The sequence below is a fragment of the Mustelus asterias genome, unplaced genomic scaffold (assembly GCF_964213995.1).
Source record: "Mustelus asterias unplaced genomic scaffold, sMusAst1.hap1.1 HAP1_SCAFFOLD_155, whole genome shotgun sequence".
NCBI lineage: Eukaryota > Metazoa > Chordata > Chondrichthyes > Carcharhiniformes > Triakidae > Mustelus > Mustelus asterias.
Genome location: NW_027590175.1, coordinates 262,338 through 290,239, shown reverse-complemented (window position 1 = coordinate 290,239; position 27,902 = coordinate 262,338). Strand labels below are relative to the sequence as shown.

Genomic DNA, 27,902 nt, shown 5'->3' with positions numbered 1-27,902 from the left:
ACCTGAATGGACAAATTGGGATTCAGCCATTTAAAGAATAAATGTTTCATTCCCACAAGAATGACACATGTTAAATCGGAATCATTCTAATCAAATATTTTCATTCAATGTCCTGTTCATTATGTGAGTAAATAGCATCGCAAAACAGTAAAGTGACCGGATGATTTTTCATTTGTATAACTTCCAAGTAAATGTCATTCCAATAATTAAAGGCTGTTTATTAACCACTTCATGAAATGCGAGAGAGAGATGTTGATGGTCCCATTTCCCCAGTCAATTCAGATCACTGTAATGGCAAAAATGCATCGAAATAATATTAAAAGAACATCATAAAACTGACACGAACAACAGGGATTCCTGGAATATACTGAAAGTTTTGCACCCTATTTAAACAGCAGCGTCTCTTGTACCTGATTTACACCGTGTTCTATTGTACAGTATAATCTGATTTCCATTATTGAAGAGTTCCTCTCATAGCTGCTAATGAGTGGAGAAATGATCAGTTCATAACCTGATTCAATGGAAGGTAAAACATTTATTCTTGTGATGTTGTGCAATGTGCAGCAAAGGCCTGATACCCTGTGTTCCCAATACCAATGAATATTAGACAGCCGGTGGCCAATAGAGTGAGCTGCCACGATTTGGATGCTGAAGGAGAACTTTAATGATCTCCGTGTCCGTTCCGATTCATTAACTTCTCTGTCAAAAGTCGATGTTAAATTTATGTTTCTCTGTCAACTCACTACTTAATTATCAGGAAGGCGGGATTCTTATTATTTTCAAAGGGCTGTCTTCGAGATTGGGCAGTTTGACAAATATAAGGAGAAACATTGTATTGTGTGAGAGTTTCTTCTCATCTCCAAACCCAAACAGTACAGTGATAGCCATCCGCACTGTAAATGCAATCACTTTGTTCATACTCCGCATTTAGTTACAGAAATCGATAACAATTCTTCTGATAAATGATGCTTTATTATTGTAATGTGACAGACCCGGAATTGTTGCAACATAGACTGACGGTCTCTTTATTTTCCAAAAATGTTATTTAATCATTTTTAGATTTGTGTTCTTCTTGGGGGCGTGGTAATAAAATCACCATATTTACAATGGAATCAGTTATTTCAAATAAAGAAATGATGAATTGCAATATCACCATCAGCAATAATGGAGACAATACATTGAACATATTCAGCCAAACAAATATCCCGATACAGATAAAATGGCCATTTTAATATTCACCCATTGTAAATCTGGAAGTCCATTCTGTTGGGGTGTGGAAGGTGGGACCTGGATCCTGTCGCCGCCTCCAGCAGGGAATCAACAGGCGGCGCCTGGAAAGCCGCCCCCTTCTGCCGGGTATTTAAATGCCGCTCACTGGGACCGGAATCCAACAGTCCGGGAGCTGGTTTGTTCACTGAGTTTCTGACACAACCATTTCCCCCAATTTACCAGAAGGATGAGGTCGGCGATTTCTCTCAGTTTCTTGCTGACTTTCTTATCCGGTGAGTAGATTTTTTTTTATTGTGCAAGCCTGACTGCTACTGTCTCAGTGTTAGTCTATCTCTGGATTGTTGCAGAATCAGCAATCATTTCACCCGGATTAATCCTCGGGGTTTTTGATATATTTTTACAGGTGTTCAGTCGGAGGTTGTGTTGACTCAGCCAGAGGCAGAGACCGGGCGTCCAGGAGGCTCCCTCAAACTGACCTGTAAAACCAGCGGCTTCAATCTTGGCAGCGACTGGATGGGCTGGATCCGGCAGGTTCCCGGACAGGGGCTGGAGTGGCTGACTCTCTACTACACTTCATCTAACACCATCTACTACGCCCCAGGGATTCAGAATCGATTTACTCCGTCCAAAGACATTTCAAGGAGCATCTTCGTTTTGGACATGATGAGCCTGAAGATTGAAGACACCGCCATCTATTACTGTGCAATACAGCAGTGGGTCACAGTGCTGAGCACAGCGACATCCTCATACAAAAACCTCAGAGAAAGACTTTGCTTAAATATGTGACCAGTGCCACTGCCGAATGCTAAACAAAATGAGGAATAGACAAAATAATAGGTAGAAGCAGCATTGTTTTTTAAAAGATATAAAATACTTCAACTTTATTGTTATTGATTTACATGCTGAATGTGCACGGAGAGTGTAAAAGTTTCTAATTCCCCTTTATCAATATCATGACCAGTAAAAATTGAAATATCTCACTGACTCATTCTTAAACGACATGGAAACAGACTTTTGAAATAGCAGTGAAATGACCTATCTGCATTTTACAGTTAATAATCTGCCGCAGTATTTGTCATGCTGTGTCTCACTGTGATAACTGGAATGGCACAGCAGTTACTGTCAATACAAAAACACCTCAGCACTAATTGATTGAGGCTGGATCAGTGTCACTTTTAAATTCCAACTTTAATCACAGGACAGTATTATTTATGTCCAGCACTGACCACATGATGAGAATGAACATGGAAAATCTGTGATAATTACTCAATTATCGGTTGGTGTTTATCAATAACATGTTCATGTGTTCCGCTGTGAAATATAAAACATTCGGCTCATTTATAAATGGAGAATGGTATCCAGAAATACAATTATAATTTAATGAACATTAATTGACTTTGCTTTTCCTCTGGTTTGTGAATATTTAAAATAATGGTGGTTTTGTGTCTATTTTGTGCAGGGACGGTTATTGTACGACACAGCCCAGGGAATGTGACACTGTGACTACTTCGACTACTGGGGACAAGGTACCATGGTGACGGTGACTGCAGGTAAGAGCGATGCACTTATTGAATAATTGGTTTACATGTGTCTTTGTTTTATATTTTTGTCTATACTAATAATCAATTCGTTTACTTAAATGTGGGTTTGGTGGATTGAGAATTTTTACAATGTTTCCTGTGATTCTGCTGCAAAGGGGTTCGAGAATTCCGCTGTTTCTTGACAATAGAGGCTGCTGAGCGATTCAATCCCTAATTATTGTGATTTTGTGTTTATCTTTTGAGGCTACTGTGTGGCTGGGTTACTTTAAAAGCCTGACGTCTGTTAAACAATTCAGCGTGTCGGTCATGTTTAATCTCGGTGACATCTAGTGGCTGCGGGTTGTACCATCAACTGCACAAGTGTTTGAAATCTAACCCAATATTTTAAAAAAGTTCTAAAATTTCTAGATTAATCCAGTGAACATGTTCCACTCACTAGCAGTGCTGGTGCTGCTATGCAATATTTCTGCTTATTATAAACATTAATTACTTTGGTGATGGGTGGATTGGCTGGAATTTATATTAAAAATTTCTGTCAATGTTACATTTGATTCTGTTGAAAGTGTTTGTAGAATTGAGCTGCTTCTGCAGGAAGCGGGGTTCAGACTCTCAGTGGTGCGTTTTTTCTGGTGAGGAGATTATGTATCTGGGTGACTTTAAGTAAGTAAAATTTGTGAAATAGTTTGGTGTTTCTGCATTGTTTAAACTCGGTGACACAGCTGTTACACGCTTTGTGATTGAATATGAACAGTCTGCGGGTTTACAATTGCTTGACGCATGAGTGCAGGCAGAAAACAGACAGGCTTTAGTGTGTTTGTATTTTTAAAATTTTAAGCAAGTTAAACTAAACCACGGTTTACGCCGCTCGTTCAGAACATAGTTTGTCACGGCATTCACAATCTGAGGTACCTGCAATGTTTAATCTCGGTGGCATTTGATGGCTGGAGCTTTTACCATCCAAATGTTTAAATATGTTTGAAATATATTCCAACCTGAATAAAATGTGATAACGTTTCAATACTAATTTGTTGGGCATATTCCATCTCCTCGCAATGCTATTGTTATTATTCCAGATTTATGTTTCCTTTAACAATTGGTTAAGAGCTGGTTTGCTAGATTCGATATTGAGATTTTCTTGCAATGTTGCATTTGATTCTGTTCAATGGATAATTGAGCTGTTTCTCCATGAAACGGATTCATTCCCTCATTGATGTGTTTTGGTGTGTTTCCGTTGAGGAGATTCTGTGGTTTGGTCACTATGAATGTTTAAAATTTGTGAAATAGTTTGGCTTTGCTGCATTATTTCTGCATTGTTCAAACTCGGTGCCACTGAGCGGTTAGACGTTTTCTGGTTGAACGCAAACAATCTTTGAGTTTGAAAATCCTTGTCGGGAGAAAAGGAGCAGGTTTTGGAAAAAAACTAAAATAAAGATATTACAGCATTTTTATAAATTTTAACTAACGCTTACAAATTAAAATAAATCATGACGTACAACGCTCATTCGGACACTACGTCGTTGCTGCAATCACAAACTTCTCATTAACAAGTTTAATAGTAAAATTAATATAAATCAAACAATTATTAATCGGTAATATAACTCCATATTCACCAAAGATTACTTTGTATTGATATAATTTAGCAGTCATCCCCTTTAATAGTTCTGTTGTGCTTTTCACACTATTAACATGACCAGAAAATTTTCCAGACTGCAAATATTTTGTGACAATTCCAGAAATTATTTCAATGATAACATGCTGTTTCCACAGCAGCTCTCAGCTGAACAAGATACTTTGCATTAGTCGTTATATCCCAGATTAAGTTCGCATTCACTGGAATACGAGTTTTGCAGAATAAGACGTTGCTTTTTGGCTATTTTTGTATCCGAATACTACATTTTTTTTCTGCGCAATCGCAACAAGATTATTCCTTCCAAGTAATTTGTAATTGGATACCGAGATAATTAATTACTAATCTCATCTCAAAATTTGTGAAATGGTTTGGTGTTTCTCAATTGTTTCTGTATTGGTTCAACTCAGTGATACTGAACGGTTACACGTTTTCTGGCTAAATGAAAATAAAACTGCGTTTGAAAATTCTTGTAGGGGTAAAGTAAACAGGTTTCGGAAAAATAAAATAATTAGATGTTAGGACTTTTATTCATGTTAACTGATGCTTACAGATTAAAATAAATCATGAATTACAATTCTTACTGTGTCACCGTATCTCTGTTAGGGACATTACACTACCCTGAATCTTTTATATTTGATGTGCTCATTTTCAGAAAAAATACATTTTTGCCCAGTTTTCGGGATTTGAGACAGACAGGGAGAGATAGTTAAAAGGCGAAGGGAGTTTTGAAATGAACATCAGGTTAATTTAAAATATGTATTGATTTTTTTTGTTATTGTAATTTGACCTTTGATCAATTAGAATCAAAGAGTTTGTATAAACTTGACAGAGCGAACAGAGTTTTCTGACAGGTGAAATTCGCTGACACTCGAGCAATTTTTCATATGATTGTGTTTGAATTGTAGTAAAGTGTCAACACAAACTGGCTAGAGATGGATAAGTTAATGCTTGAAATTCAAAAAGATTAATTTATATAAAAATATTCTGATATTATAAAAATAATATTAGCTCTGCACTTAATAATAACATCATGTCTCCCATTACTGCTGAACTCAGGATAGAATTATGGGAAGAATAAATGACAGAATAGAAGAATTGATTATATCTGAACCTTATGTTTAATACTTGTTAAATATTATAATGAAGAAAAAGTCTGGACTTATATTCTGCATCGTGCTTTAGAGGATTTGAATCAATTGTCCTCTTTGTGTTTGCACTGTTTAATTCAGATTTTCTTTAATTAAACAATGTGTTCAGTAATTAAGTTATATGGATGGTCTAACTTTATAAATCTAGAATGCATTATTATTGATTTCAAACTGCCAGGCCGTTACAGCCTATACAAATTCAGAAGTATGCATTTTTAACACGTTTCTAGGTTATAAAACGACATTTGTAGTAAAAGTGGAAAAGTAAAATATTACAATGTGATTGGATTTAAGTAAATGAATGACAGATTCTGAATGTTTCCATTCAGTAATTTGAAACTATTGTTTAACATTGTATAAGATTTAATTGTAACCTAATTATTTAACAATGCTGGAGGTAGAAGCGCGTTTTGAATGATTGAAAACTCATTTTATTACAGAGTTCAAATCAGCTGATAAGAGAACTAACTGGCAATTAACAATAACTTAAAATATAATATTGGTGCTGATTAATTTAAAACAAAAGAACTTGGATACTGTACAGGCGTGCAAAATACAATCCGTTTTGAGAATATTTAATTGTATCGAAAATGAATTCAGAAACAAAACATTTCTTTACTCAGCTATGCTCAGCTCGATAAAGTGTTTTGCCTTGATTATTTTGTTCATTAATTTAGTTAAGAAATTAACTCGAATCAGATAATGATTTTTAATGTAAATGTTTCTTGATTTGTTTACTTCTTATTGTGTCACTGCGTCTCTGTTAGGGACATTGAACTGTCCTGAACCTGTTATTTTTGATTGCTTATTTTCAGCGAAATTACATTTTTACATAGTTTTCGAGAAGTGAGACAGAGAAATAATTAAAAGTCGAAAGGAGTTGTGAAATGAATATCAGTTTAATTTAACATAGGTTATTGATTTTCTGTTGTTGTAAGTTGACCATTGATCAATTAGAATCCAACAGTTTGAATGAAATTGACAGATTGAACAGATCTATCTGCTGGGCACTGGATTGTTGCACCGTTTGTGTCTGTTCTGTTTCTGTGCGCGTGGTCACTGTGCTGGGACCAGGAATCTGCCTGGCTGGTTGCAAACCTTCTGGTTCCTTCTGCTGTATTTCAGGGAGTGAAATTTGATTTATTTCTTTATAAACTTGTAACTGTGAGAAACATGACAGTTTGACTTGATGTTTGACTTGTAGTCTCAGAAATGAGATCCCTAAAGCATATTGTGACCATCAGGCAGAGCAGAAACGTCAGACTGGAGAGGGAGATTTCGGTGATTTTTAAGCTTTGATGTACCGACCTTGGGAATGTTCGATGAGCAAATGCAAAGTGAGATTTACTATATTGTGCTCCTTACTATAGCAGTCCCTGACCTGTTTGGTATGACAGTTGAAGGGTCAAATTCTTTTGCATCTTATTTTTAATCTTCTAAAGACATTTTAGAGTCATTTGCTCGGCCAGAATTTTTAATCTTCCCTTATTGTTCCTTGATGAAAGTGTTGATGTGAAGCATTCTTGAATAACTGCAGTCCATATGCTGCAGGCATCCGCCGTGCTGTTAGGCAGGAAATTCCAGGATTTTGACCCAGCTACTGTGAAGGAACTGAGATACTGTTTCAAGTCAGGATGGTGTGTGTCTTGGAGGGGAGCTTGCAGGTGGTCGTGTTTATGTGACTGCTGCCCTTGACCTGTTAGGATGTAAAGGCAGCGGGTTTGGACAGTGTTTACTATGGAGCCTTGGTGAGTTGCTGCAGTGCATCTTGTATATAATACAAACTGCTGACACTGCTTGTCAGTGATGGAGAGAGCGAATAGGGTGAATGAGGGGGCGCATAATCTTGTGGGTGGCTTTGCCCTGGATTGTGTCATTTTTAAAAAAGTTTTTACAGTTTTCGCTCATTGAGAAAAGCGGAAATTATTCAATTGCGACTGATTGTGAAAGATTTAAATGTTTTTCCAACCCTTGCCCCGCGCTCCATATTGTGCTCACTTGTTACTCCCATTTACTGTGAGAGTGGGTGAGTTTGTCTGGAGTGAAGGTGCATTTCCAAACTGAATTAACTAGATATAGACTTTCACACGTCACACACACTCTCACACACATAAATACACACATACACACTCTCATATACTCTCACACATGCACACACACATACATACTCACACTTACTTTCTCTCTCATACGATCTCTCTCACACACCCATACACATTCTCTCTCTCTCTCACGTTACACATGCATTCTCTCAAATACAAATACATACTTCCTCTCGCTCTCTCCATCAATCTCTCACACCCCTATACACAAAAGCAATCACATCCCACACACCCACGCATTCTCTCTTATACACAGACACACACTCTCACATAAGCAGTCTCACACTCTCGCGCACGCACTCTCACATGCACTCTCTCCCCCACTCTCTGTCACACATGCTCAAGCTGTCTCACATTTCTTCACACGCTCTCTCACAATTCCTCTTGCACACGCATCTCTCTCTCGCTCACAGACACGCACATATTTCTATTTCTCTTGCACACACTATCTCACACCTCTACATTCTTGCTCTCACACACTGGCTCTCTCACAAACACTCTCTCACAAACATAGAACATGCACACACTCTAACACACACTCTTACACACAGACACAGTCTCTCACACAAGCACAGTCTCGCGCACACATTCTCTCTCTCACACACACACATGCACTATGCCTCTCACATTCCCTCTTCCGTACACTCTCACTTAATCTCACACACATTCCCATGCTCTCTCTCTCTCATACGGACACTTGCACACGCATTCTCTCACACAGGTACATATTTCTCCCTCTTTCACACGCTCAATCCGTTACACATTATCTCACACACGCACAATCTTGCTCTCAAACACTGTCTCTCACAAACACCCTCCCTTTCACACGCACACAATCTCGCACACAGTCTCTCCTTCTCTTACACACGAACACACATGTATATCCAATGTATCTCTCTTTAAACACTCCACCTATCACAGACACATGTTCTCTCAACAGTCATTTCTCACACACACTCACGCATCCATTCTGTCTAAGTTTCACACTTTTTCTCGCTCACACACACTCTCCCCGCCCCTCCACACACACACACACACACACACACACACACACACATACACTCAAACACCCCACATTGCTTCTATCTCCCACACACATTGTACACATCTTTCGCACTCACACGCCATCCCATGCACAGTTTCACACACTGATGAACATATTATTTTGCTTTCCAATAGGCACTCCCTCTCACACACACTGTCTTTCACATGAACACAACACTCTCCCACACACATAACCTCCCTCTCAGGCACACACACTCTCTTTCACAGACATCGTGTATCTCAAATAGACACACTCCCTTTCACATCAACATACACACACTCACACACAGAAGTACTCTTTCACACAGACTCCCCACACACACTCTCCCCGCCCCTCCACACATACATTTTCAAGAAGAGACACACTGTCACACACAAAGAATAATTCTTCAAACACACATTCTGTCTCTCACACACACATTATCTCACATATCCTTTCCCTCACGCACACTCTCTCCTCTTGCACGCACAGCCCACTGTCTCACCCACGTGCAAACGCATTCTATCATACACAGGCATCCTCACACACACATTCTCTCTCTCTCTTTCTCTCTATCTCTCTCTCTCTATCTCTATCTCTCTCTCTCCCTTTCTCTCTCTTTCTCACACACACATTCTCTCTCTCTCTCTTTCTCTCTATCTCTCTATCTCTATCTCCCTTTCTCTCTCTCTCTCTCACACACACACACACACACTCTCTCTCTCTTTCTCTCTCTCTCACACACACTTTCAATCTCACATACGTCAGAGTGTCTGTCCTTGACACCATGGAGTAGAATCATAGGATGCTACAGTGCAGAAGGAGGCCATTCAGCCCATCGAGTCTGCACCAACAGCAATCCCACCAAAGCCCTATCCCCATAACCACATGTATTTACCCTAACTAGTCCCCCTGACACTAAGGGGCAATTTAGCACGGCCAATCCACCGAACCCGCACATCTTTGGACTGTGGGAGGAAACAGGAGCACCCTAAGGAAACCCAAACAGACACGGGGGGAACTTGCAAACTCCACACAGACAGTGACCCAAGTCGGGAATCCAACTCTAAGGCAGCAGCGCTAATAACTGTGCCACCGTGCCACCGCCACCGCCCCCCCCCCACCCGATACCCCCCCACCCCGATAGCCCCCCCCCCCTACCCCCCCCCCCCCCCACCCCGGTAGCATTTGAATGAGGGTGGGATCAAGGGGCCCGAGTAAAACTAGTCAATAAGAATCGGCGGGAAATTCTTCTCTGTTTGGAGTCATACTTAGCACAAAGCAACATGGTATTGGTGGTTGGAGGTCAAACATCTAAGTTCAGATTTCACTGCAGGATTTCGGCAGGGGACTGTTCTGGGACCAACAATATTCTACTGCTTCAACAGTGACAATACCCTCCAACATGAGGTCAGAAGTTGGAATTTCCATGTGTTACACCGGACAAAAACACCCAAAAAATAAGAAGGGAATTGGCTGAGACCAAGGCCGCCTGGCTCCCCAATACTGGTGTAAACTTGGTGTTTGATTCCTGTGCGACGCATCCTAGTTTTGCTGTCAGCTTCCCTACAGCTCCCTCAGTCTGACTATATGTTCACTGGTACGTGTTTCTTGAAGAAAGACACCGACATTAAAGCAGCTGCCCGGTGGTTTACACATCCCTGTTACAGAAAGCTGATCAATGTGGAGAATCGGGAAAAGATCGATGGAGAGGAAGAGGTGGAGGTGGCCCACTGACTCTCTCACCCTCAACCACATTTACTCACTCACCCTCAATGTTTCATCTGCACTCAAAGAACTTGACTCACTCACCCTCACTTACCCACCTTCCCTCGCTGACACACTCTCGCTCACTCATCCCCACTCACAAATCCCAACTCACTCATCCCAACTCACTCATCCCAACTCACTCACCCTTGCTCACTCATCCACCCTCACACATTCAATTTCATGCACTCAATCTCATACACTTAACTTCACACACTCAATCTCACGCACTCAACCTCAGAAACTCATTGATCCTCATTCACCCTGAGTCACTCAACCTCACACCCTCACACCCTCACTCACTCAAAATCACTCACACACATTTGCTCTCTCACTCTCACCCATCCTCACTCACTCACCCTCATTCACTCACATTCACACCCTCATTCACTCACCAGCACTCACTCACTCACTCAGACTCACTCGCCCTCGCGCACCCTCACTCACTCATCCTCATTCACTCACTGTCACTCAGTCACCCACACTCACACGCTATCACTCACTCAACCTCACTCACTAACCCTCAGTCACTCACTCAGAGCCTCAGTCACTCACCAACACTCATAGTCACCTTCGTTCACTCATCCCACTAACCCACCCTCACTCACCCAGTCTCACTCACTCAGCCCACTTATCCACCCTCACTTATCCAGTCTCACTCACTCTCACTCACCCTCACTCACCCCACTTACCCACCTTCACTCATCCAGTCTCAATCACTCTCACTCACTCACCACACTTACCCTCCCTCACTCATCCAGTCTCAATCTCTCTCACTCACCCTCACTCACTCACCGCACTTACCCTCCCTCACTCACCCAGACGCACCCCCACACACTCAAGCTCAATTACCCTCTCTCTCTCACGTACGCCACCTGACCCATTCAAACTCACTGAGACTCACGCACCTACATTCACTCACACACCCTCACATATTCACCGTCACTCACGTTCACCCACCCTAACTCACAGATCCTCAATCACTCATCCTCAGTCAAACACCTTTACTCACTCACCTTCACTCATCCACCCATCCGCATTCATTCTCCCTCACACACTCTCACACACCACCCTCAATAACACACCCTGACTCACTCACTCTCTCACCCTCACTTACTAAGTCACATTCACTCCTCACCCTCATTCACTCGCTCTCACTCACCCACCTTCACTAACCTTCACGCATCCTCACTCACTCACCCTCATTCATTCTCTCTTACCGACACTCACTCACCCACCTTCACTCACACATTCAGCCACCTTCACTCACCCACCCTCTCTCACACACCCTCGTTTACTCACGCTCTCTCACCCTCACCCACACTCACTCACTCACCCTCAATCACTCATCCTCACTGAAAGAACTTCACTCACTCACCCTCACTTACCCACCTTCCGTCACTCACACACCATCACTCATCCACTCTCACTCCTTCAATCACTCACCCTCACGCACTCACATTCTCTCACTCACACTCGCTAAATCTGTGTGTTGAGGTCTGCAACGAGAGAGAAGAAAGATCTCAAGCGGCAGTTTGGTGTTCAAATGTGGGAGCTGCCCTGCGAATGTGGAGAGCTGGGGGGAATCCCTGGGGGCTCAGGGCCAAGGACAATGGCAAAGAGCCAGGGAGAACAGGAGGCGTGCTAAAGGGCAGAGAGCCGGGGGGGAAGGGCAGAGAGCCTGGGGAATGGGCCCACAGCCGGGCAACAAGGCTGAGAGCCGGGAAAGGGCAGAGAGTCAGGAGAAAGTGCAGAGAGCCAGAAGAAAGGGCAGAGAGCTAATAGAAAGGGCAGGGAGTCAGGTGAAAGGGCAGAGAACCAGGAGAAAGGACAGAGAGACCAGGGAAAGAGGAGAGAGCCAGGATAAAGGGCATGGAGGCCGGGGAAAGGACAGAGAGCCCAGAGGAAAGGGCAGAGAGTCAAGGGGAAAGGCAGGGAGTCAGGGGGAAAGGGCAGAGAGCCAGAGGAAAGGGTAGGGAGCTGAGGGAAAGGGCAGGGAGCCGGGGGAGAGGGGACAGAGTTGGAGGGAAGTGTAGAGAGCCAGGTGGAAGTGCGGAGAGCCGGGTGAAAGGGGAAAAGAGCTAGAGGGAATAGCAGAGAGCCAGAGGAAAGCGCAGAGAGTCGGGGAAAATGGGCAGAGAGCGGGTGATCGACGGGCGGAGTGAGGATGTGCAAAATAGACCTAGCACCACAACCAGATCATCTGTAATCTCAGTGAATAATGGAGGAGACTTCAGGGCCCGAATGGCCAACTCTTGCTATTAATGTATGACCCTTCAATTCGTCAATGTTGCAATTATTTGAATTTGTAATCACATTGAGAGTTTCCTGGTCATTCAGTAAGTATTCATTCCGAAGGTAGTTTTGAAGCAAAGTCACCAATCTTCGTTTTGTGGAGTGAGGGGCAGTGAGTTGGAGAGAGGAAGGGGCATCAGTTAGTTTGAACACAGGCAATGTCCAAAACTACAATGTGGATATGCCGACGCTAGGTTGGGGTGGGCACAGTAAGGAGTCTGACAACACCAGGTTGAACTCCAACAGGCTTATTTGCAATCGTGAGCTTTTGGAGCTCTTTCATCAGGCGAGTGGCTGATATGAATGAAGAGACAACTTCTGTTGTTTGAGAAATAGGTAGTGCCTGAAGTAATGGAGAAACTCTTTACACTTCTCTGTTAATCCAGTGAATGGTATGTCATTACGATGACATCAAAATGTTTTTTCTCTTTCCAATCTGATAGAGGTGGAGACAGTGATGTGAGTTTCTCCAAAGATGGCGATTCCCAAATGATAGGAGTAACAGAAGCTCAAAGGTGTGCGTAGGTTTTAATCGGGAAATATTAACTTAAGTTCATAATTCTAGTCAAATTGTGACGTTCAAACATAGAAAATAGAAGCAAGAGGAGGCTCTTCGGCCCTTTGACCCTGCTCTACCATTCACTTTGATCACGGCTCATCAATATCCTGACTCCGCCTACTACCCATATCCACTGATCCCTTTAGCCCCAAGAGTTATACCTAATATAGAAACATACTTGTATAAATATGTTTGACTAATTAATAAACGCAGGTAATAGTCTAACTTGTTGAATCGACTATTCTTTCCCAGCGACACCGTCTCCGCCCACTCTCTACAGCCTCGTCTCTTCCTGTCAGCAACACAACTCCGCTGGCTCCATCACCTACGGCTGTTTGGCGATGGACTACTCTCCAGATGTCTCCAAACTGACCTGGAAGAAAAATGGGCAGCTGATCGCCACTGGATTTAAGACTTATCCATCAGTGAGAAACGCGAAGGGAACCTATACCCTGAGCAGCCAGTTAACCATCACCCAGTCAGAGGGAGAGTGCAGCAAAATCGACTGTGAGGTTCGACACAGCGACTCCGTCAAGAGCATTGGAATGCAATGTAAGTGTTGTGGAACTTGGGCAAGACAGGAACGCTGTGATTGAACTGTATAAGGCTTTAGTTATAACTGATCTGTAGCATTCTGAAAAAAATTGAATTATTCAAAATCCAAGTAAGTGTCTACTGACTGAAAAGTTGTTCAGAACCAAAGAACAACAGGACTATTACTGTGCAGAATGAGGCCATTGAGCCCATCATGTCTGTGCTGGCCAAAAGGGAGAACAAATAAACTAGCCAGACATTTGGAGCCCATTTTCCAGCCCTTGCGCCGTAGCCGTGCAGGTTAAAGCACCTGAGATGCAGACGTAATGACCTTTTAAATGACCATGCTCCCTGGTAATTGAGCCCTCGACTTGGGGAATGAATTATTTCTGCCTACGTCCCTTCTAATTTTGTGAACCACAATTATGTCACGCCTCAGCCTCCTCTTTTTCTAAGGAGAAAAACCCCTGCCTATCCAATCTCGCCTCATGGCGGGAATTTTCAGTCCCTGGCAACATTCTTGTCAGCGTCATCTCTCTCTAGAGCCATAACGTCATTCCTGCAACGTGGTGACCAGAACTGAACAGCAAACTCCAAACGTAGCCTAACTAGCGTTTTATACAGCTCCATCATTGCATCACTGTTTTTGCATTCAATATCTCACATAATAGAGGAACTAATCCGATATGCTTTCTTGATCAACTTTTCCAGTTGCCCTCCCATCTACAAGGACCTGTGGACATGCACTCTAAGGTCTTGCATTTCCTCAATCCCTCAAAATCTTCCATTTTATCGACTATTCCCTTGCTTTGTTTGCCCTCCCAAATTCATTGCGTGGCACTTTTGACGGTTGAATTCCATTCGCTATTTCCCTACCAATTCAACCAAACCATGGATATAATTCCCAAATTGGCAGCTCCGGTGCTAAAATAAAAGTTATAATTTTATTTGTTGTCAGTTGAACCTTCAAGTAACGTCTAAACGTGTGTTTGTTGAAGGCGACATCCCCCCAACCGTTATCCTCACCGTGAGTTCCAGTGAAGAAATCACAAGCAGGAAATTTGCAACCATCGTCTGTTCAATCATCGATTTCCAGCCAAAGTCAATGACGGTGGAGTGGCTGAAGAATGGGCAACCCGTGGATACAGGAATTGTCACCTCTCCTGCCTGTGAAGTGAACGGAAACTTCTCGGCGAGCAGTCGGCTGACAGTCTCCGCTGGGGAATGGTCCAGCAAAACGGTCTATACCTGCCAGGTCACTCATCAAGGACTCACTCAGAGTCAGAACATCACCGGATCTCTGGGTAAGGGATGCAAACCGAGGGGAAACAAATCATTCATCTGGTAATCGGAATTAGAGATTTATTGAAGTTCGTGCGAAGCATAGAGCTGTCATGTAGTTTGCTGCAGTCGGATAGCGCCTCATTCAGAATTTCATCACATCAGCAATTATTTTTATTCTGTCATGAGATGTTCTCCATGGCCCATCCCTGAGAGCACTTAAGAGTCGACGACGTTGCTGTGGATCTGGAGTCACATGCATGCCAGAGCAAGATAAAGACAGCAGATTTACATTTTAAAAGGGCATTCGTGAACCATTTACAGCAATGGCTTCATAATGATCGTTAGACTTTTAAATATCGTTTTTTAATCAAATCAAATTTGACCATTTGTGGTGGTGAGATTCGAATCTATGACCCCAGACTTTTGCCCTAGGTTACAAACCCATTGATAACACCACCATGCCACTGCCTCTCCTTGAAACAATGCGCCCTTCTAATTTGAAGTAATATAGTGACCGAGGCGGACTTGATGTCAGCTTCTCCTGACACAGCTGGTAAAATTTGGAGAAAAGTAGGTGTCGGACTGTTTCACAGGTCACAGCGTAGGGGTAAAATGTTGGAAAGTGCATCCACCCTATTTATAAACCAACGGCCATTAATTTTTCCTGAGTTCAGGATGGTCTATTTGTGTGGGAATGCTGCAATGCTGATTCATGAGAATGATCCCGCTGCTACAATACTTTAATAAAGAGAATAATTTCACAGAGCAACCTGGTTTTCCATTCACCATAGAAGTTGAAAGGCGATAGTTAGAGTTTGATAACTCGAAGGCGATTCGTCTCCTTTAGGCTGAATACTGCTGTCCTGCTTCTGAAGGAGAACTCGAGTTGATTTTCATTTTTCATTCACAGGTCCTTCCCAGTGCCCGGATTCCACAGTGACAATACAACCACCACCAATAGAACAAGTCTTACTCGAGGCGACCGTGACCTTAACCTGTATCATTTTCAATTCTCCTTCCGGAGTCAACGTGTCCTGGATCCGAGACAGGAATTATTTGAAATCAGAGATTGCAGAAAAGCATGAAGAGGATCCTGACAGCGTGGTCAGCAACTTAAACATCTCGACACAAGCCTGGCTGAGTGGGGCTGTGTTTGACTGCATGGTGAGCCATCAGGATCTGCCGACTCCTTTAAGAAAATCCATCCACAAGGAAAGAGGTGAGCTGAGAGATTGAAGCAATAAATGCGTCACTGTGTCTATTTCCAGTGTAAGTGTAATGTTCAATACTTAGTATTCAGTGCATTACCACTCCTCTGAGTGGTAACTCTGCTAACTAAATGCTCTGGGCCTGTAGATATTTTTGCGTGGGATGTTGATGAATGAACAGTGATCTGAAGAGAATGGTATTGGTTTATGATCGAATAAGTAGGGAGTAGTCTGGTGTGGTACACAAAACCCAACGCAGAACAGTTGGGCCGAATAGCCTGTTTCTGCGTTGTAATCTTTCTGAAACTTTCCAGTCTAGCCCCGAGTTATTTGAGAAAGCGATTGTGTTCCCCTCTCCTCGAAGCTGGAAGTCAAAAATGGAAACATTTAAATTCGAAAGCAAAGCATAATTTTCTGATATCTAACCAGTGGTTTCATTGTTTGCAGAGTTCTCCAGTTTATTGACATTTATTGCAATTTTCTGCAGATCCAAATCCGCGGGAACCGTCCGTCTCTGTCCTCCTGCCCTCGGCAGAACAAATATCCGCTCAGAAATTCGTCTCCCTCAGCTGCTTAGTGAGAGATTTCTCACCGCGAGAGGTCTTCGTCAAGTGGACCGTCAATGACAAGCCCGTGAATCCCGGGAACTACAGGAACACTGAGGTGGTGGCGGAGAACGGGAATGGCTCCTTCTTCATGTACAGCCTGTTATCCATTGCAGCGAAGGAGTGGGCCAGCGGCACTTCTTACTCCTGCGTGGTGGGACATGAAGCACTCCCCTTGAAGATCATCAACAAAACAGTTGACAAATCCAGCGGTAAACCCAGTTTTGTGAACATTTCTCCTGTACTGGTGGACCCCGTTAGTTCATGTCAATGAGAATTTATTGGTTATATTTCGAGCTGCAAGAAAAATAATAAAGCTTTTTTCATCTGCTTATGAGTTAAACATCCAACCTGCTAATTCATTTTGATTCCTCTGTTAGCTATGGGCATAAATGCTCCTCCGACAGCAGATACTTACCAGTGTCTTGCCTCCCTATGGCACAGTGGTTAGCATTACTACTTCACAACACCAAGGACCTGGGTTGGATTCCTGGCTTGGGTGACTATCTGTGTGGAGTTTACACATTCTCCCCGTGTCTTCGTGGGTTTCCTCTGACTGTTTCGGTTTCCTCCCATAGTTTGAAAGACGTGCTTTTTAGATGCATTGGCCACGCTAGGTTCTTCCCCAGTGTACCCGAACAGGCAACGGTATGTAGCGACTAGGGAATTTACACAGAAAATTTATCACAGTGTTACCGTAAGCCTACTGTGACACTAATAAAAAAAGCCATAAAAAATAAACCTCAATCTTAGAGACCCAGCGCTCCAAATTGAGATAGAGTACAGAATTAAGGTGGATTGGCGCGAATTAATTCAGTGATTACCCTGAGTAAGTTCAGCAAATTTCATCCAGTTACTGGTTGATGCGAAAACGTTCTAATTCCGAGCAACAAATGATTCACTTTTAAATATAGACGACTCGTCAATCCCATCAAAGTTTTGATCATTTCTTCGTTGCAGAATCGCACCCAGTGGGGACTGGAGTCAGAGCGACACAAGAATAACAACGGAAACTCTCATCCCCAGTCGCAGATAGGGCACGAGGCTGTTCAATCAATCCTCCATCAACTCGCCTGATAGAGAGGCGAGAAAATTGATTTTTTAACTCACTGTCCCCACTCACCTACCCGACAGAGGGGGAAAAGAGCAATTGTTTACCCATTAAACTCACTGTGCCAACAGAGAGAGGGGAAAGGGCGATGGTTAACCCATTATACTCCGCCTCGCCAAGGAGACAGAGTGGAAAGGCACCGCTCCCTATTTCTGTGGACTCAGTTTATATTGGTTCAAAGTTTCTAATGGTATGATGTATTAAATACTAACAGCCGAAAACTTCACTGGTGTTTGCATTCTTCTGGCTTTTTCCCGTTCTATCCCTGATGTTCTGAGGACTGCTGATTGAAATGCTTCTTTCATTCAGCTTGTTGTCACATTGCAGCTCACATTACACCACATGAATTCCCAGAAAGAGGCGAATATTCCATTAATATCGTCTGACAGGGACAGTTCCGGTTCGGTTTATTTAGTAAAACTTGGAGCAATAATAATGATGTTCACGTACTGTCAGACACACAGAAACAGAGATAAACACGCACATATACATCTCCACAAACACAGCACAGACCAGAAGAAAATACAAACATAAACATTAATAACCCATGCCCCCTCGCAAATTAAAACTAAAGCATTCCAATTAAGACTATCATAAACATTGACACGGGTGACCACTCATACACATGCATTAACAAACTCTAACATCCTTCCATAAACACAGGTCAACGGATTCTCTGACCCATCACATAAACTCACCAATAAATATTCACTCCCTCACAGTGAAAAGGGGTACACACAGAAGACGGCACATTAACACACACATTAATTCATAGAGATGGATAAACACTAAAATACACACATGGTCAACATATCCACATGATAGACTTAATTTCCAAATAAAACATACTTTAATTTCGATATCTATATGGCAGAACAGAAATTGAATATCGCTGAAAAAGAAAGATGTTTAAGCTTTTCATCTTGCATTCCCCAGGCTCTTCACAGGAATAACAACTATCACGGGAACAGCAATTTATAATTCTTAGGGAGAGAGTGGCGAATGCAATGCATCTAACTGTGCGAGAAGCTGCATGCATTAAAGCACAACACCCTATTCTTTGCAGAGATAAATAACACATACAGACATTGTGTTTGTATCATCTGAACAAAATAGGAGACAGCCAAGATCTGATTCCTTTCTCAGGGCAATAACTTGACCAATTACTGTGAATGTGTCTGCTCTGAACTTAAACAAAGCTTGGCAGTTCACTCTCAGTCAACGTTTAACTGGTACATTCATCATGGAATGTCTCCACTAATCACAGTCCACTTGTCAACCAACATGTACTGTTTTCTCGTGAAGTATTAATTATTGCTCCATTTGCGTTTGATGTTTGTGCCATTGTCCTCTGACTACAAGACAAAAAACGTCAACATATCTCTTTCAAACATATTTATATCGACATCACGGTAACGTAACACATTCTCACACACAGGGGCACACAAACAAAGATTAAAACAGATCAGTACATCCCCATTTGCACATATACAGAGGCTAAAGCACAAACAAAAATGGAAGGCTTTCAGGAAAATTAAAATTCAGTTGTTTTTACTAAGGGGTCCGTGCTGCTGTATCAAAGCCTAAAACCATGTTCTCCTTTCGAAACTGACGTGAATAAATTAACTGCCAAATCCAAACAAACAAAGAGTATAATTCTTTCCATCTGTTATCGATCATCATTTACAGTACCTCAATGAATAACTGTCTGAAGTTATCTCTAAAATCATCCAGGACGATTCGAAGAGCAAAATAAATACTATCAGGGCAGCTTGGTGGCTCAATTGTTAGCATTGCTGCCTCACAGCTCCAGGGACCCAAGTTAAATTCCATTATTGGGTGGCTGCCTGTGCGGAGTTTGCGTGCCTGCATGGGTTTCCTCCAGGAGCTCCCGTTTAATCCCACAGTCCAAAAATGTACAGGTTAATTAGATTGGCCATGCCAAATTGCCCCTTGGCGTCCCAAGATTGTAGGGTATGTGGATTAGCCATGGGACTATTGTGCAGTTATGGAGATAGGGTGGCTAGGTCCAATTTCGGTGAAGACTCGATGGACCGAATGGCCTCTTCAGCACTGTAGTAATTCCATAATTCTACGACTTGACCAGAGGTCCAATGTGCGTTACTTCAATATTCAAATAGCTGATGTCTGATATTGCCTCTTATTCCAGTTCCCACTTACTTCTCATATCCTTTATTACCCGATAAACCAAAACTATATCTGCCTCAGCCTTAAAAATATTCAATGATGGGGCATCCACAGTCCTCTAGGGCAGTCAACTCAGAAGAGTCATATCCCTAAGTGAAGGAATGTCTCCTCATCTCAGCCCTAAACGAGAGCACACCTATTCAAACGCCCGTTATTTTAAATTCCCCATCCAGAGGTAACAGCATCTCAGTGTCCAACTTGTGAAACCCATTCGGATTATTTTGTCTCAATGTTATCGCCTCTCATTCTTCTAAACTAAAGAGAATGTAGACCCAAGTTGCTCAGTCCGCGTCAGTTATCTTCAGTCGTTTGGTCTTCATAATATTAGTTACTGATAGTTGGTACAAAATTAAACAAGACTAAACGATCGCCTAAGGTTAAATAATAAAATATATGTTCAAATACATATGTTCAAATCCAGTATGAGGAACATATTGGAAGGACGGGTGCGGAATTTGTAACACAGAAACTAGAAACGGGTGTACGCCTTCGAGCTGCTCCGCCATTCATTTTGAAAATGGCTGATCAACGAATTCAATATCCTGATTCTCGCCCCACCCCATATACCTTGATCCATTTAGCCCTAAGGGCTTGAATTCATACATTGTTTTGTCCTCAACTATTTTCTGTGGTAGTGAATTCCATACATTCACCATCTTCTGGGTGAAGAAATTTCTCCTCACCTCAGTTCAAAAAGGTTTACCTCTTATCCTCAAGCCATGACCGCTAGTTCTGGACTTATCCACCATCCTTTCTGAATCTACCCTGTCTAACTCTGTTAGAATTTGATAAGTTGCTATGAGATCCCCTCTCAGTCTTCTAAACTCCGGTGAATATAATCTTAACCGACTTAATTTCTCCTCATATGACAGAACTGCATCCCAGCAATCAGCCTTGTAAAATTTCGCTTTACTCTCTCTATAGCAAGGACATTGTTCGTCAGATAAGAACACCAAAGCTGCACACAATACTCCAGGTGCGGACCCACCAACGTCCTATATAATTGTAGATTATATTACTGAGAGAGATTAATTTAATAACATATGCATTGACAATTTTATTAAGCGTTTAAGTTAATAACACATAGGGTTTGAAAAGTATATCAGAGAACAAAATAATACCTTAAGAAGGGAAAATGAATAACCAAAATAATATCCATGACGAGAAAAAAAATCTGAAAGTATTCCCTCTCCCCGTAGATTCCACAGAATCCACCTGGATTGAAGACCAGGATGATAACAGCAATATCTGGACAACTGCTTCGACATTCATAGTCCTGTTCTTCCTGAGCATGTCCTACAGCGCTGCCGTCACTCTGGTGAAGGTGAGATGATTCAATCCACCCACATTTGAATCAGATAGGAGAGGTTTGAAAAATATCCAGAAGTCTCAATTTAGAAGAGCCTTTAGATAAATGTCTCAAACACATAAAATGGCTGTTGAATTATTTTATTTCTCTTTTGCAGGTCGGGTGATTGAATTTAGGAAATCTTGTGGTTTTCGCCCATCTCTCCGTTCACAGTGTGGTGCTGTGGAATAAAAATACGTTATCATTGTGATCCTCAAAGTTAATGTGCCTTCAGTGAACAGATTCGAATCCATAACTGAGATAGAATATAAGCTGGATTTCGTTTTTGTTTCTGTTTAAAATGAATGAGATAATCGTGTCGACAATATAATTGTAATTTGGAGTTTCACCATTGTTCAAATTAATGTGTAAGTTAGTGGTTATTTCTTATTGAGAATTATTCACTGCCTTTTATGTGGAGGCCCTGATTTCTTGATTTGATTTGATTTATTGTTGTCACAAGTATTAGCATACAGTGCAAAGTGTTGTTTCTTTCTTTAGTTAATTACAGTTGTAGACAATTGTCAGTTTAGGCGACAATGTTATGTTCTCACTGTGACGCTCAGTTTGTGTATTCACCTGGGGTCAACTTTAAATTGTATCTTATTGTAAAATGTTCTCTGTGAAATTTTAAATAAATCTTGAATGACAAATTAAATGACTCAGAAGTTGCTACATGCTTAGCTCCACGGCATAACCTTATCACTCGATTTTCCAATCCGAACGCTCCCTCACTCACGACGCCCCTTTCAACCGATAGGGCTTTGTAATCAATCCTGTTTGGATTTTGATCAACCCGACGACACTTCAGTAAAGGTGCCGCTGCGCCATCCAGTGTCCCAAAGAACAAAGAACAAAGAAAATTACAGCACAGGAACAGGCCCTTCGGCCATCCAAGCCTGCACCGACCATGCTGCCCAAATGAACTAAAACCCCCTACCCTTCCGGGGACTATATCCCTCTATTCCCATCCTATTCATGTATTTGACAAGCACCTAAAACGTCACGATCGTATCTGCTTCCACTACCTCCCCGTAGCAAGTTCCAGGCACCGACAACCCTCTGTGTAAAAAACTTGCCTCGTACATCTCCTTTACACTTTGACCTCGCGCTTTAAACCGATGCTCCCTACTAATTGACTCTTCCACCCTGGGAGAAAGCTTCTGACTATCCACTCTGTCCATGCTCCTCATAATCTTGTCGACTTCCACCAGTTCGCTCCTCAACATCCGTCGTTCTAGTGAGATTAAACCAAGTTTTTCTAACTTGTCCTCATAGCTAATGCCCTTCATATCAGGCAACTTCCTGGTAAATCTTTTCTGCACCCTCTTCAAAGCCCCCATATCCTTCTGGCATCGTGGCGACCAGAATTGAATACTATATTCCAAGTGCGGCCTAACTAAGGTCCTATAAAGCTGCAATATGACTTGCCAATTTTTAAACTCAATGGCCCGGACAATGAAGACAATCATGCTTTATGCCTTCTTGACTACATTCTCCACCTGCGTTGCCACTTTCAGTGACCTGTGTACCTATGCACCCAGATCCCTCTGCCTATCAATATTCTTAAGGGTTCTCCATTTACTGTATAAATCCCATTTGTGTAAAGACACCTCTACATCTGCCTTTTCATATTAAGTGGCAGAAGCAATTGACGAAACAGTCAGCGGGAACACGTTGCTGACTTTATTCAATTATTAATCCGTTACGTTCACATATGGGTTTCCATTACAGAGCAGGACTGTGCTGCCTCATAGCCTGACACAATGGAGTATAATGAAGCATCTGGTCTTCAGGCTCTGGAAGCAGATGATCACAGAACAGTCGATAGTGAACGCTACCGTCAGCCAAACTGACCCATCCTGTGTTGCAAAGACCAGTATGATGCCCACTGCACTCGTCAGGGTGGTGGACAGAACATTGTTAGAAAAGTAGATGCGGCCGACATGGTTGAGGGTGACGGCAATGATGATGATCGGGAAATTGCTCATCGCTATCGGCACCAGGTAGTAGGTGATGCACCGGGAGATTCCGTAACGTCCTCGGGATACGATTATAATCACCAACATGTTGGCTGTGAGCGATAAAAACATGGAGAGATATCACCGCGCAAACTCCAAACACCAGCTACTGCCCCGTCTAATCTGAATACTTGCTGACAATTCCCTTTGCCAGCTCCAGGTTACAAATCTTCCAAAGCTATTGGTGTTTGTTCTATACCCACTGGTGGGTGAAACGTGTCAATATAGTCACCATTCCAATCAGTCCCCGTCACACACTCTGCCCTCTGGTTCCTGAATCAATCCACGGGGCTCACTGTGCAGCGGAAGATTATCCGAAACATTTGGTCCCACTGCCTTTATTCAAGCCCATATCAAGCCCCTACTCGCTGATGTGCATTAGCTCCCTGTCCGGCAACGTCTGCGTTTTAACATCCTCATCCTTTGAATTGTCAATCACCTTCACTGTCTCACCCCTCCCCTCGCTGTTACTTCCTACAACTACCTGAGATCTCAGCGTATCTACAATCCTGCTCTACTGAGCATCTTTGATATTAATGTCTAGCGATTATGTCTAGCTTTTGAGTATTTAATCTCTGAAATGCTCTCCCTCAAAACCTCTGAATTTTCTTCTTGCTTTTGGATGTTTAGTACATGGAAACATAGAAACTAGAAGCAGGAATAGGACAGGGACAATTGCTAAAGATTCAGTGCTTGAAGATCGATCAGAATTCAGGTTTCTGGAAGGACAGAACATAACATTGGACTTTAAATACTCGACTGCTGCTCTTCAAACTCTGTACAGGTACATCCAGTATCCCCGGCAAGCTCTGAGATTTTTGATGAAGACATGTAGCTTGGCAATACCGATATGACTCCACATTTCCCAGATAGATTGTCGGCTAATTTACACAAAGGGAACAACACTTTTCCTTTAAATGTCACTAGAGCTCTTCTTTCTGACACCGTGGTGTATTTCTGTGTCATGGAGCCCACAGAGATTTAGCGAACCGCGCACAGAGACCCCAGACTGGGAGTTCCAGTTAATGATCAGCAGAGGGCGGGCTCACACTGATAAACAGAAACAACAATTCAGTCTCAACAACGAGTGTCACCGAAGCATAAAAAAATCAAAACAAAACACAACACTCAAGAACAGCTGAGCCGCAGTTGGTTTTTAACTTGCAACTATATTAAAAATGCATTGATGCTTAGTTAACAACCCACCTTTAGTCTTTGCTGACAGGTTCCAATTCATGAGGTATTGGCATCAGTATTGGAACAGGAGGGATCTGTACCGTTGGGACTGTCTTCACCTGAACTGATCTGGGACAAGTTTTCTAGCGAAATGGATAAATTCGGTGGTCACAAGGACTTCAAACTAACAACTTAGGGGGGAAGGGAAGAGTAAAACTACGGGAAATATAACGATCAACAGAAAGAAAGCAGCAGGTTAGCATGTGGAGAGAAGGTTCCAACTACATCGGGAATCAGGGGAAAAAAGTTAATAGAGAGGAGACATGATTGCTGGATGGACATGACTGAGAATTAAATATCCAGGGGTATCCGGCTGTTTGGAGGGACAGGAAGTTAACAGAAACAGTATCCACGCATCTCTTCAAGAGTATTTAAGGATGACGTCAGGGCGGTAATGAGAGATGATATAGGTTCCATGGAAAAAAGGTTGAATCCATTTGGGTGGAAATTAGAAATAGAAAGGAGAAAAAGGTCACGGATAGGCGTACTCTATAGGCCATCAAATTATAACATCACAGTGGGGCGAGAAATAAACAACATATAAACAGCATATAAAACTGGTACAGCAATTATCATGAGGGATTTTAATCTACATGTCAATTGGTCAGACCAGGAAATGAGGAAATGGCTGAGGATTTGAACAGGCGTTCAGTGTCGGTCTTCACAGTGGAAGACACAAAAAGCATGTCAAAAATTGATGACAAGAAGGCTATGGCAGGTGAGGGCATAGAAACTAACATCATGAAAGAGATAGTGTTGGTCAAGCTAATGGGGGCTAAAGGTAGACAAGTCTCCTGGCCCTGATGGAATGCATCCCAGGGGACTAAAGGAGATGGTGGGAGGAATAGCAAATGCACTAGTGGTAATTAACCAAAATTCGGTGGATTCTGGGGTGGTTTCCGCAGGTTGGAAAAGAGAAAATGTGATGCCACTGTTTAAAGGAGGAGGTAAACAAAAGGCAGGTAACAATAGGCCGGTTAGCTTAACTTCTGTAGTAGAGAAAATGCTTGAATCTATCATCAAGGAAGAAATAGCGAGACATCTGGATAGAAATTGTCCCATTGGTAAGATGCAGCATGGGTTCATGAAGGGCAGGTCATGTTTGACTAATTTGGTAGAATTCTTTGAGAACATTACGTGCACAGTGGACAACGGGGAACCTGTGGATGTGCTGTATCTGGATTTCCAGAAGGCATTTGCCTCCGTAACCATGTTGTTTCGACTCTGTCATCCTGGCCTCATTCATTACTGCTCCAATGTCCTGGGAAATGTGCTGCACCACATCCAGCAGGTACCACAGACACTATTCATCTTTTTCAAAATGTGGATTTGAATCCGGGTCCCCAGAACATTAGCTGGGTTTCTGGATTAATAGTCTATCGATAATACCATTAGGCATCGCCTCCCCCAAATGTGTTCCCTTTGGAACAAAGAAGCTGAAATGGAGATTTCATGGATCTGTTCAAGATTATGGGGGTGGGGACGGGTGGTTTGATAGAGCAGATCGGGAGAAACTGTTCCACTGATGCGGGTCAGTAACCAGAGGACTGGGACTGAAGATAATTAAAGAAAGACAGACTGGCATTAATATCGCACATTTCCCAACCAGCAGAAATCACAATGAGATCATTGTTATAATGAAGGCTGAATGGCCGAATGCTGCTCCTACGGCTTATGGTCTATTCCTTAGTTCCCTCGAAACGGGGATAATCCCAGCCTCCCAAATGAAGATGCAGTCATTCAAAAATTAAAACAAAGTTGATTTTTTATTTTATTTTTAACCCAGAATACCAATATCTAAATCTGCACTGGATATTGTTAACAACAGACCCCAATAAATATAGTTCAGTTCTGGATGTGATTAACAGCAAACTCCAATCTGGCTGGTTTGTCAGCACGTTGAATGACTGATTGAATCCTTTCCCATACTTGAAGCAGATGAATGGTTTCTCCCCAGTGTGAACTCGCTGGTTTACAGTGAGATTAGATGATTATCTGAACTCAGTCCCACAGTGAAAGCATCTGAACGGACTCGAGTGTGAACCCGTTGATGGGTCATCAAGTTCCCAAAACTTTTAAAGCACTTTCCACAGTCTGGGCATTTAAAAGGTCTCTCGTCAGTGTGAATCCGTTGATGGCAGATCAGGTTCGAAGAGTTAGCGAATTTCTTCCCACATTTGGAGCAGGTGAACGGGTTATCCTCAGTGTGAATCCGCTGGTGTGTCAACAGTTCTGTTGATGTAATGAATGCCTTCTCACACTCAGAGCAGGTGAATGGTCTCTCTCCAGAGTGAATTCGCTGGTGAATCAGAAGGTGAAACGACCGGCTGAATTTCTTCCCACACTCGGAGCAGGTGAATGGTCTCTCCCCAGTGTGAACTCGCTGGTGTGACACCAGGTGGGCTGACTGAATGAATCCCACCTTGCACACAGAGCAGGTGAACGGTCTCTCCCCAGTGTGAATTCGCTGGTGTCTCACCAGGTGGGACAACTGAGTGAATCCCTTCCCACACTCGGAGCAGGTGAACGGTCTCTCCCCAGTGTGACACCGTCGATGAATTTCCAGCTCTGATGGGGAACTGAATCCCTTGCCACAATACTCACATTTCCACAATTTCTCTCCGTTGTGACTGCATTTATGTTTTGACAGGCCAGATAAACGGCTGAATCCTCGTCCACACACGGAACACGTGTACAGTTTCTCCCCACTGTGAGCGGTGCTTTTTCCTTCCATGTTCAAAATCCAATGATACGCATATTACGATAAATTGGGCGACTCTGTCTGATCCTGATGTGATGTTTGGTTTCAGTTTTCCGACTGCAAATCCTCACCTTTGAATATGCTGTGAAATTGATTTAAAAAAGAAAAAAAAGAGAGTGAGAGAGAACCCACAAAAACACAAAGGCAGGTTGTGAAATTGAGCTGAATGAATCTGGTAATTTGTGGGGCCGGCACTGGGAAAAAGAGACCAAGAAAACTGATGGATTGTCACAAAAACCCAACTGGTTCACTAATGTCCTTCAGGGAAGGGAACCTTTGAGCCAGTCTGA

The 27,902-nt window shown here is 42.5% G+C and overlaps 1 protein-coding gene and 1 gene segment (V, D, J or C); one reads left to right on the top strand and one right to left on the bottom strand.

Annotated features, from left to right (window-relative positions):
- The first annotated feature begins 1,388 nt into the window (after nucleotides 1-1,388).
- On the top strand, nucleotides 1,389-22,248 carry LOC144485156 (Ig heavy chain C region, membrane-bound form-like). The segment is given in 9 exon segments: nucleotides 1,389-1,502; nucleotides 1,634-1,956; nucleotides 2,735-2,780; nucleotides 13,549-13,848; nucleotides 14,829-15,134; nucleotides 16,025-16,333; nucleotides 16,810-17,139; nucleotides 21,446-21,570; nucleotides 21,713-22,248. Coding segments are annotated over 9 exon segments (1,794 nt in total).
- A 4,491-nt stretch (nucleotides 22,249-26,739) lies between these two features.
- LOC144485143 (uncharacterized) overlaps nucleotides 26,740-27,902 on the bottom strand; it is a 158,370-nt gene continuing 157,207 nt past the window's right edge. Inside the window, exon 4 of the mRNA XM_078203385.1 lies at nucleotides 26,740-27,450. Within this exon, the coding sequence (XP_078059511.1) occupies nucleotides 26,824-27,450 (627 nt within the window). The 3' untranslated portion in view covers nucleotides 26,740-26,823. The remainder of the gene's footprint in view (nucleotides 27,451-27,902) is intronic.